Here is a 12,189-nt window from a genome sequence, read left to right as displayed (position 1 = left end):
GCCTAATTCGACGCTGAGTATCAATTTTGCCCTGACTACTCTCATAATCGCGAGTATGTGTCTGGTATTTAAGAATAGAAGGGTAAATCATCCCTGAAACGATGAGATCCTCGTCAGAAACATCATCTAAATCTTCACTAGCTAGCACCCAAAAGCGGTTGCCACCCAGCAAAGGATTCCAACTCTGTTTCCGGCGAGGCATGCTGAACGGCGAGGCTCTGGAGTCTCCGAGGTTGATGGTCTTACGGTGAGATGGGCAGAGCGGCGCGGTGCCCCCGCCGCCTCCTGCGGCGCCTGATCCACCGAATCCTCGCGAATCTCGACCGGGGCCATGGCCGACCCTGGAGCGGGGAGGGCCAGGACCCCCTCTCGAGGGCGGAGCACCGATTCCCTCATGGCAGGGGCGAGATTCGCGGTCGCGAAGATGGTGAAGGCCACCCACTTCCTCGCCACCGCCCTCACCGGCGAGTCTGCCTGATCCGCCGCCCACAGAAGCACCTGCAGTGGGTGCTTGCGCCCTCCGCGCCCGAACAGTGACCTCTCCTCCTCCCCCATCAGATTCTCCACAATCACCTCCGCCTCCGCATACATCTCGCGCTTGCTCAAATACCAGGCCCCGATCTCTCTCAGGCGGATCTGCAGGCGCGCATCCCTGCCCGCGAACCTCTGCATCTTCTCTTTGTTGATCTCCTCCATCTCGGCCGCGAACTCGAGCAGACAGAGCAGTGGATGAGGCGTGCGGGAGAGGAAGAGTGGGGTGGGGAATAACATGCGCGAATTCCTTCGATCTTAATCCCCCCTCCGCCTTAATTGCCCTCCCACCGGCCACATTACCTCCGCCGCCGTCTCCCGAGCGCCATCCCCGCCGGTGATTTCCTCCTCGATATGCGCGACGTGACAGGGGAGCGCGACCGTAGCCCCAGAGGCCAACACGAACCCGCCCCCCGAACGCCTATCAATCGTGCATCCGCGCTCGTCGATGAGGTGTACCATCGTGGTGTGCGGGCGAAGCACCACCGTGCCCCGGTGAACTTGGGGGTCGTCACCGATTTCACATCGGCGGCGAACCACGCCGACCACCACGCCGTGTCGGGCTCACGCCGACCAACGCCCCTCGACCAGATGCACCAGATATACTGTTTTTCATCGATGAATATATTTATATGCTGATAAAACTCATGAAGCTCATAGATTCACCTTCCCAATAGCAGGGATTGGTACATGGATCAATATATGCTACTTGTTGGGTCCTTAGTAATTACTCCTCGATGGTGCCGACGTAGGGGTGTTCGTGCTTGGGGTAGGTGCAGCCGAGCCCGAAAGGCACCAAACTGCCGAACCCGCCCCAGCTGCGCTCCTTGATGGCGACGTCGCCCAGCACCCTCCTCCCCGCTGGCGTCACGAAGGTCACCGCCCTGTTCTCGAACACGACCTTGCACGGCGCGTCCCCTCCCTGCATTGCCACCCTGAACGACCTCGCCCCCGGCCACTAGAGGTCCCACACCACCACCCCGCTCATGATGTTCCTGACGTACTTCCACTTGCACGTCACCTTGGGCTCCCACTCCCAGTATGCCCGGTACGTCAAGGTGTTGCCGTTGTCGATACTCAACGGCCGGATGTCGTCGCTCCCGTCGCAGTCCAAGAACATGACCTCCTCGTCGTTGCCCATGCGGTTCTCAATGTCGCACGCGTACAGTGTCTCCGCTGAGTCACCGGCGATTGTCGCCGCTGCTGCTTCCGGCTTTGGGCTTGGTTCGGTCTGCGTGTGTGGTGGTGGCGGCGCCGCTGGGCGTCGTTGTGCGGCGGCTGGGAGAGGGGCCAGGACGACGGCGGTGGCGACCAGGGCGACGACTATGGCGGGCGCCAGCCGACGGTGATCCGAGGCTTTCTCCATGCCGTGGTTATTTGTTTTTTTTGTGTGGCGTTTGGCCGGGAATGCAATGCAACGCACATTGATCGATCTCTCTATTTATTGGTCGTGTCGTGCGTTCTCAGGTTCAATTTTACAGACTAGGAAACGTGCATGCATGCATGGAGGATAGTAGTTTGCAAAACGCACCTCCGGTTACATGCGTTTGGGCCGGCAGTGCATTTACTAATCTCTCCGTTTCAGACACCTGGGTACGTGTCACGAATCTCCTTGCAGAAACATCCATTTACCACGTACGCGCTGCTGGGTGCAACGATTTCCGAGGGTTACTACACTGCTCGGCTGGTACCGGGAATGACCAACCATAGTCAAGCTTTACTCGGCGGTTTACTTTACCATTTTTAGGATCCGCTAGAGATGCGCCAAGAATGTTGGACGCATCTTTCAAGAAAAAGAAACCACGTAGTACACCGTATTCATAGATCATCTGCAATCTGCATACATAGGGCTAGACCGCTAGATAAGGCATGTACAATGGTTCTATCTTAGCAATGCTACGTAGGTTAAATGATGAGATGGAGGAGAAAAAAATTATAAGAAAAGGCTTGGCTTCTCTTAATTAAGAGAAGGCAAGAGATGATCTCTTAGCACAATATGTCTCACCATATTTTTAGGAATAACTAGTTATTGAAGATAACACTAAGAGATGACCCATTGTAGACATATTTTTTTATCATCTCTAAATTACATGCAAGATTTAAAATAAGACTACCTCATCGACCATTGTACATGTCCTAAATTATCAACTGAATAATCTGTCCTGCGTCCCCACGCCGCGAGGACTGGTATTTTGAGCCATCATCTACTACCACTATAAAAGAAAGAGAGAGCGGAGAACCAGATCATCCTATCCATCGAAACCTGCAATCTGGTGGTCTACATCCCTCCAGCATACTAAACGTGTTTTACGTTTTAATTACCCACCATGCCATTGCTTTAGTTAATCTAGGGGCAGATCCAAACAATTCTATCCGTTCATCTATAAAATTTGATGGTCCCTAATCCTTCATGGTTAGCACAACAAGCCACGCAATTAAGCCCCCGCACATCCCGTTCGAAAAAAACCACGCTTTGCTCACGCACGCACGCCCCTGCACCACGATCTTTCCCACGCCCCGCACCTCCTCCCCCCAACGACCAGAGCACGGCCAGGCCTCCGCTGCCGTCCGCTGCTCGCCCATCCTCCGCCTCCGCCGCCAGCCCATCCTCCTCCTCCTCCGCCTCCGCCGCCGCCGCCGCCCGCCCATTCTCAGCATCCGCGGCCGTCCGCCGCCCGCCGCCAACTACTCCCCCTCCCCATACTGCCCTGGCCATCCCAACCGTCGTCATCCACGCGCCGATGTGCTCCCTTATCTAGAGCCAAGAGGAGTACGTCAGCTCTCCAAAGAGGAGTCTGAGTCAGGGTCGACCTGCTTCTGGACTTCCCTCCTTGAATCCTCCATTGAAAGGTACACATCCTTAACGATTTATCTAGCACGCGCCTTGCTAAGTTTGTTGCCATTCAGAGATTTCGTGGTTTGTGTGGCTAAAAGTTTTGTGAATTGGCTTGGTCAGCATATCGCCGTGGTCAAATTCGGCCGCCCTCCTCGATTCCATTTACCCGCTGCGGCGCCCGACTACTCCACCCACGGTGAGCCTAGCTCTGCATCTCCTGTTTTTTGCCGTACTGTCTGTTGCCTATTTCCTGTATAGTATGATGATGGCGTGCCTGGTCAATCAATTATTTTGTCTGGGTATAAAACTGTAACTATGTGAATTGGATTAGGATGCAACCAAATTCAAATGCAGTAGGAATGCACTGCTTTTTTTTGGAATGAAAGTAGAGATCTGCAGTGCTGCATAGTCATTACTGGCAAGGCCTCAATGACAATATTTGCTACCAGATATATTCCTGCGGGTAGGAGGTGAATGACATTCTTTATCAGATTCTACTCCTACATACTAGTCCAACACTCCATGGAAAAAAGAAGGTTCCTCTAAACCTCCCTCTGAACCTCCATAAGACTGAAGCAAAGAAATAGCGACCAGATGACTGAATACGAGCAGGGGCGGAGCCCATTGGGCTGACCCTGATGCACAGGAATACGGGCCCATCTAATTTTTTAGTGCTACCTACCACCTAAAAAGGCCCTGTGCATCAGGTTGGCCCAACATCAGTGCATCAGGGTGTCCAGACTTCACGCACGCACGCCTCCGCAATGGGCCAATACAGGCCACGCACACACGCACCTGCTGTTTGTTCCCCAGCCCAAGTCACGTACGCACGCTGTAATCAATCGATCGATCAGTTTCCCGTGTAGACGTACGTGCGCGTACCAAGCGGCCGTGAAATCAATCGATCCATACGACCTATATACGCCTCGCGTACACAGGCGGCAGCGAACCGGCGACGTCGGACGCCGCAGGCCGCAGCACCACAGCCACACTTGAGTTCCGCGCGACACCTACCGCACGTCGCAATTTCGTCTTCGGCTGGCCCTCCTGCTCTCTGCAATTCGGCGACCTGTCCGAGAGATCTTCCGTTCTGTCTATAGATTGGATAGGAAGGAACCCCAATTCTGGTAGTGTCCTTGCCCTACCTTTTCTAAATCTTTCTACGAATTGCAAGTTGCAAAAGTTACGTGTATAAACTTGCAGCTGATAGATTAAATCCCTATGTATTGGCAAAACTTGGAGCATTTTTTAGGGTTATAAACTTGCGGCTGATAGATTAAATCCACTCTCATTTTTTATCTCTCATATGTAATTTGTATTTGTTATATGCAGATAATATTGAGAAGTTTCTTCTCAAAAGAAAAGCGCCATCACAAGATGTTTTGGAAAACATAATTTGGGGAGAGAGGATTCAATATGATCCGGGCAAGAGAAAATTGAAAGAATGAATGAAAAAGGCCAGCAATGCTCAAGTTGTTGAATATTTCGTCGCTCGGAGGTGTAGGATGTACTAAAGGTAATTTACAGGTTTTTAGTCATTTAAGTACTTTCATCCTAGCATTTTATTATGTTCGACTAGAAAGTTCAATTCTATTTTTATCTTGTAGGTTACTGAACCTTGTTGTCCAATGATGTATTCTGGAATTTGGAAATGCAAGACATCCATTTTCAGGTAATTTTGTCTCTCATTTTATCATTATTGTGAGCATTTTGATTGCTACATATTTTTTTACACATCACCTTCTATTATGTCCTATAATATGTGCTAGAAGTTGTTAAACAAACCTTTATTCAATAGAAAGTTGTTTGAAAATTTTACGCCTTATTAAAGCGGTGCATCGGGTAACATTTGCTCCAGCTCCGCCCCTGAATACGAGAGTGCATCTTCTCCTTTTTTCTTATTTTGTTTTTAGTGTAATGCATCTTCTCATTTTTTTCTTCTTTTGTTGAATCAACTCAATTTTTTTTCTCCATTGGATAGGTAGGTATGCAGATAAGTGTAAAAATAAGCTCAACTTACTCATAGATTTGTATCATGTCAGTGTATAGAGGCATAATCATATGCGATTATGCTTTTGTTTTGAGAAACCAGAGCTTCTATTATTATCAGTGCATGCTCAAGTCATGCTGAATACAGGGAAGCAGTACATTCAGTAGAAAAAGAATAGGATGAGGATTTAGGGGCTATGCTCATCATTCAGTTTTTTCCACACTCATTCAGTACAAGTCATTTCGCTTCAAAATCGAAGCTTCAAAGGGCTAGCAGAGCTGAGACCGATGGGTCACCGTCGCTTCAGAATCAATTTAGTTAACTCTGAGATATCACATTTCTGACGAAAGAAGACAAAAGCCTAAAGTATATCACTTAATAAGCAGTTATAACATGTTAAGTAACAACATCAGTTCATCATGGGTCAGCAGTACTATTATTTTCCATATCCTACTTTAATATTTGGCAATCAATATAGGTTCCTCTAGAAGAGCATATGTGAATTTTCTGTAACATGGCTGATGTAGAATTTTGTTCGCTTTCGTTGTTCACCGTTGTTAAGTCTTAATTGTTCGTTAGGTGTAGATGAATTTTGTGTTGTTCACTTCCTAACCTGAAATTTATACACCACTGCCTTTGCTATCCTCGATGGCTCCCGCTTCTCCCGTTCTCCCCCGATTGACACTAATAAAAAAAGGTGAATTAAGAAAAAAACTTCCTAACCTGAAATTTATACACCACTGCCTTTGCTATCCTCGATGGCTCCCGCTTCTCCCGTTCTCCCCCGATTGACACTAATAAAAAAAGGTGAATTAAGAAAAAAGTGCGCTACATGGGATTCGAACCTGCATCAGGTAGATAGGGCACGCCTAATACCATGAGCAACAACCATTACACCAACCCAAGCTGTTGTTCAATACTTGAAAACAAAAGTCTTTTAAAACTCTTTTTCACCATTGTCAGATGACAAAAAGAAAGGTATTTTCTTGAAAACAAATCACTGCATAAATGATGATGTACTATACCTGTGAATGTGTAGAGGGACTCCTCTATGACTTTTTTATCAGGAGGGTCAGGTACATAAGTTATCAGGTCTGCGATGTATGAGTTACCATGCTATTCACACAAAAAGTTATCGAGGGGATGTTTTATCAACTCCCCCCCACCACCCCCATCGCCAAAGTTATCAGGACCTGGGTACATAAGTTATCATGTCTATGATGTGTGTGTTACCATGCTATTCACACAAAAGCTACCGAGGGGATATTTCATCAACTCCCCCCACCCTCGTCGCCAAAGTTATCAGGACCTGGGTACATAAGTTATCAGGTCTACGATGTGTGAGTTACCATGCTATTCATACAAAAGCGACCGAGGGGATATTTCATTAACTTCCCCCCCCCCCCCTCATTGTCAAAGTTACCAGGATGGGGTGCATTAGTTATCAGGTATGCGATGTGTGAGTTACCATGCTATTCATACAAAAAATTATCGAAGGTATGTTTACACTAGTTTTTTTTTGTGTCAAAAAAGCTACTACGTTATTTGTACATCAACTATCAGGACTACGATGTGTGAGTTACCATGCTATTGACACAAAAACTATCGAGAGGATATTTCGTCAACCCCCCCCCCCCCCCCCCCCCCCCCCCGCCAAAGTTATCAGGGTAGGGTGCATAAATTATCAGGTCTGCGATGTATGAGTTACCATGCTATTTACACAAAAGTTCGTCAACTCCCCCCTCCCCCTTCGGTCGCCAAAGTTATCAGGACAGGGATATATAAGTTATCGGATTTGCGATGTGTGAGTGACCATGTTATTCACATAACAGTTACCCGGGGTATATTTGATCAACTCCTCACAGAAAAGAAGAAAATAAAGCAACATGGAATGCTCAAATAGTATGGCGTGCATTCTTTTTCGCAACAAATGGTCCAGCTGAGCTGGTTAGTGTGTGTTTCACATTAGCTGCTAGATGTGAGTTCAAATCCCATATTCAGCATGATTTTTTTTGACTAAAAATGTAATGAGGGCGTTCCAATAGATCTAGCAACCAAAAAAAAATGACATATACAATTCAAAGAAAAATCGCGACAGTCAACGGCATAGTCTTCAGATTCTTCCCACTAAATTCGCAATCAAAGTTAGCGAGTCGTTCACATTTTAAATCTTGAACAAATAGCCACTACGCAATATATTCATAGCCTGGGCGCTTTTGACAACAACAAAGCCTATGTGAGTTGGTTACCGTGGTGGGGCAATTGCAGGAGGTCGCGGTCGTCCGGATCTGTTGCAAACCACCAGCCGACTGGTGGTTAGATTTATCGTTCACTTAAATAAGGATTAAACTGCTACTGTGTTTCCTCATCATTTGCAAACTATGTTGTTGATCTTTGCCTTCTTGTAGTCTATGCATTATACTCTTGGCACTGCTAAGTAATCTTATTTCTCTTTTAATTGAAAATTCTATGGACCAAACTTGTACGAACTATGATTAATCATCTGTGTGCATCTATGATGATTAAATCACCAATGAAATAGCTCTGAAATTCTGGACATTTTTTTATCTTTGCTCATGCCTTTAACATGAACACATATATATTCAACTGGCCACTCTTGTGGAAAGTTCACCGCACCAATGCTTTCAGGGAATGTGCATTCTATGTCAGATTTACATGCTCTGCTCCATCCTTCAACAAGTGGACTATTGTTTGCGCCAAGGCATCATAGTTTGATCTCTTGTGAGAGGCTGAGTGGGTTCTTGAAAACATATCTTCTTACCGCTCTGTTTGCATTTTGCAATTTAGTGTCTCTCTTCTGTTTCGATCTCGATATTTCACCATGTATCGTTGTTGCATGGGAGAAAACCTTGTGCACCCAATTTGACAGAAATGTGATACATTATGTATATCATTTGATTGATTTTTATAAACATTATCATAGGTAAGAGATATGCATAGATAATACTCCCTCCGTCCGCGAATAAGTGTACATCTAGATTTTTCCCTAAGTCAAAGTTTTAAAACTTTGACCAACTTTATAAGGAAGAGTAGCAATATTTATGGCACTAAATTAGCATCACCAGATTCGTTTTAAAATGTAGTTTTATAATGTACCAATTTGATGTCATATATGATACTACTCTTTTCTATAAAGTTGGTCAAAAATTTAAAATTTTGACTTAAGACAAAAGCTAGATGTACACTTATTCGCGGACGGAGGGAGTAAAAAGCTACTGTTGCAAATACAACAAAAATTTATTAGTCAATCATAGTAAGGGTTCTAATGGCCAATGGGTAAGTAATGAGAAGGGATTTTTTCATAATACCTACTTACGTCCAGGGGGGGATGCTTTGGAACAGAACAATCCTTATATTGTGCAAGAATTTCTTGATTTAATTTTTCATATACCTACATTGTATTTTGATGTAATTATAAATGTTCTATGATTTTCATGCTTGATTTAATTTTGTACGTATGTGCTGGACCATACCTATCGGAGCTCTCATGATCTCATCTTACTATAATTTTGTGCTCTTTTCTCAAAGCTAACAAGGATTTATTGACGGTGTTTCAGATATCCAATGGAGATGTGCGGGGTCTTGTAGATACTTGACGGGTTTTTTCCAGTTCAATTAGGTTAGGAACATTTCGGATTATTGGTGAAAGGTTCTTGGTACGAAAAGTTCTAATTCTTTTGCTTGCCCTTTATCATGTCCTATAAAATGTCGATGTATTGTTCCTATAAAATGTTGATGTATTGTTTCTCAAGAAAGTTTATTGACTGAGCATATTTGAGCTAGAGCAAAGAAGATGGAAGTAAAAATCTCTTCCAAACATTGTTATGTTGATGACAAATTGATTTCATACTGAGAATTTCTGATTCTTTTAAAGTTACTACGCCATGATATTTTATAATCATATATGCGTTGGTTGTTTAGGCATATGTCAAACTTATCTCATCACTGAAGCACTGGATAGAAGTTCTTGCTATTGGAATACTTTTTCAATGCATGCCACCCAAAAGCGCATATTTGATGTGTCTGCAAAAAAATTACTGTTCAGAAATGTATTGTGTTCATATTTGATGTGCTTAACATACTTAGTGTTTGTTCAGCTTCAAACTCCACAAACTCCAAACTTAGAGTCGGGTTGAACGTCTTAGCACTAAGAAGCGGAATCTGATATGCTGAGGCAACTTGTAGTGCAAAAATGAAAGGTGGGGAAAGCCCGGCTGCACCGAAATGAGAAGCTAAGGGTTCGCCATATTTAAAAAGAGTTGCCGCCGCCAAGGATTTGTTCACATCCCCCTTGAAACAGAAAAATCCTATCGTAACAAGCGGCTCCCCCCTCTCTCGTAGACAGGCTGGCCATCCTGGGCTGGTTCCATACGTCCCGTTATGGCGCTAAGGCAGGCCAGGGGCCCTGCTAGCCCATGGCGTCGATGGAGAAGCTAGCGAGGTTGCCGAACTTAATCCCTTCGCTATGTGGAGATATAAGCTGCGCTGGGAAGCTGGATTTTTGGAGAGTTGGGAGGAGTTTGGAGAGTTAACTTCAAATTTTAGAAAGGAGCATATTTGGCGTGGCTATTGTGAAATGTACCATGTTGAATGGTTGTATGTTTTATAGTTGCAATTTTCATATCAAGAATGTTTACAGATTATTATTATTATTTCAATATGATAACAATACAAAAGACGTGCATTGCACGTGCAATCTTACTAGTACCAGCAACCAGAGAGAACAGTATGGGTAGGCAGCTCTCCTTGCATGCCGCGCGCGTTGACTGATCGATAACCAACACAACTAGCGTTACTACTAGTAAGTCTAGTAGTACTAATTTTAGGGTCTTGTCCAATACAGCACACAAATCTGGAATCAGTCTCACATGAAATAGTTCGGTTTTTGTCTGGGATTAAGGAGAATTTCCCTCGTTCATGACGGGATCTTAGCGTCCACGTACTGTTTCCTTGAGCCTTTGCACCACCCTCTCGATGCTGCCCTGCTGCTCTCCAACCTACAAGATCGATATATAGCTCCTGGTTAAAGATATCATCACGTACGCTAGATCATATTTGGAGAGAGGGACAGATTGGAATCCAAAATGTCTAATGGTCGACGCGCGAGCTGGCTCACCAGCGTGTGAATGGTGTACACGGCCCTGGCGCCGACCACGGAGAAGTGCGCGTTCTGCACCTCGCCGCCGGCCTCCTCTACCGCGCGCACGGCGCGGTGGAACATCGAGCCGTCGCTGGGAGGGGCGCCGGTGACGAGGATGCCGTGCATACCCGAGCCAAGATGCTGAACCTCCACGGAGATGGTCGCCGCCCCCGACGAGGAACCAGAGCCGGAGCCCAGCTGGGTCGTCGATGCCGCCCTGGCCGCGGTCAGCTCGCGCTTCCTATCTTTGAGCCTCTCCACCCGCTCCGCCGTCTGGCTTATGTATGCCGCCGCCTCCCCGAGCCTGTCAGGCCTAGTCGCCGCCGCCGGCTGTACATACAAAATCATCACTATGAGTGCATGCATGCGCGTGGCGCTTATATATAAACACATATACATATGAGGTCAATCGATATAAAATGTGTGCACGAACTGCGGGAGAAGGGGCGGCGCCGCCGGCGCGGACGAGCGTGTCCAGACGGTAGTAGAGCGCGTTCATCTGGTTGCGACGGTTGCGCTCCACCGTCTTCCGTTCAGGCTTGCCGCCGGCCGTCGCAGGATGAAAAGGAGGCGGAGGAGGAGGTGGCATCGCCATGATGACCGGCGGGCTGTTCGGTCGTGGTCGTGGTCGTGGTCAGCGTGTATGTACGTATACTTACGTTCGCACGACGGCTCGTAGACGGTCACGCGCTTAGCTGCCCGGTGTGATACTCGTTCGGCTTCGGCCGTGCGAGCTATATATATGCTTACGTTCATCTACTGTGCTAGTCAATATCCGTCCGAGTCGTTTGATGTGGAATGCACCCAGGAGAAGTTAAGCATTTCTTTAGCTTTTAGACCAAGGACCATGACCTTGTTGCTCTGTCACCGCCAAGCTCAGTTTCAGCACCGTCCATTTAAGAATATGATAATTAATTGAGGTAAATGCTCTAGTTAAATGGCAGTGCGCTGCCACCGGATGAAAAAAAATATGGATTGGTGTGGCTAGCTCTCATCTGTCCCTTTGAGAACTAACCAAGTCCCATCTAACTTTTACATCATTTGATTTTACGCCAAGATTTGCGCAGGTTTTTTTTACATGATTAATTATTAAATGACGTAGGAGTCAGATGAGATTTTGCGCAGGTTTCGGATCATTGCAGCGTCACCGTCTGTGATTATTGACTTTGGCTTCTCACTACAACAAAAACAACCACTAGACACGCGCAATTTCATACCTAGCGACGCGTTATTTCATCTCTAGCCAACTATAGAGCCGTTTTAGTAAAGCGTGCTTGGAGCGTCTCCCCACGGACCGTCTCAAACAGATAGACACGCTTGCCAAGCGTGTCTTACATGGAATGAGACGCTTTCTTGGGACGTTCAACATCGTGTCTACGTGTAGACACGTTGTCTTAGGCATGCTCAAAAATCGTGTCTACATGTATAGACACGTTGTCTTAGGCATGCTCAAAAATCGTGTCTACATGTAGAGACGTTAGGTTAGGCATGCTCATATTACGTCTCTACTCATAGACACATTTCATTCGCCTCTTATACCCCTCTCTAAATATACATAAGAATATTTATACTAATGGAATATTTTACTTCAAATATTTGATTAATTTCAATTTTGTTTCATTGTTTCAAATGCAATTATTTTTATGTCATGGTTGCACATGCAAATTGGTG

The 12,189-nt window shown here is 46.1% G+C and overlaps 1 protein-coding gene across 1 annotated transcript; it reads left to right on the top strand.

Moving 5' to 3' along the window:
* Positions 1-2,941: 2,941 nt before the first annotated feature.
* LOC123115205 (uncharacterized) lies at positions 2,942-9,453 on the top strand. Its single transcript, XM_044536434.1, has 4 exons — positions 2,942-3,381; positions 3,488-3,563; positions 8,028-8,111; positions 8,936-9,453. The coding sequence occupies exons 1-3, from the start codon at positions 2,942-2,944 to the stop codon at positions 8,091-8,093; spliced, it is 582 nt and encodes a 193-aa protein (XP_044392369.1). The 3' UTR covers positions 8,094-8,111; positions 8,936-9,453.
* Positions 9,454-12,189: the final 2,736 nt, after the last annotated feature.

This window comes from Triticum aestivum, chromosome 5B (genome assembly GCF_018294505.1).
Source record: "Triticum aestivum cultivar Chinese Spring chromosome 5B, IWGSC CS RefSeq v2.1, whole genome shotgun sequence".
Classification (NCBI taxonomy): domain Eukaryota; kingdom Viridiplantae; phylum Streptophyta; class Magnoliopsida; order Poales; family Poaceae; genus Triticum; species Triticum aestivum.
The sequence above is the reverse complement of the archived record's forward strand: the minus strand, read 5'-3'. Positions and strand labels throughout refer to the sequence as shown.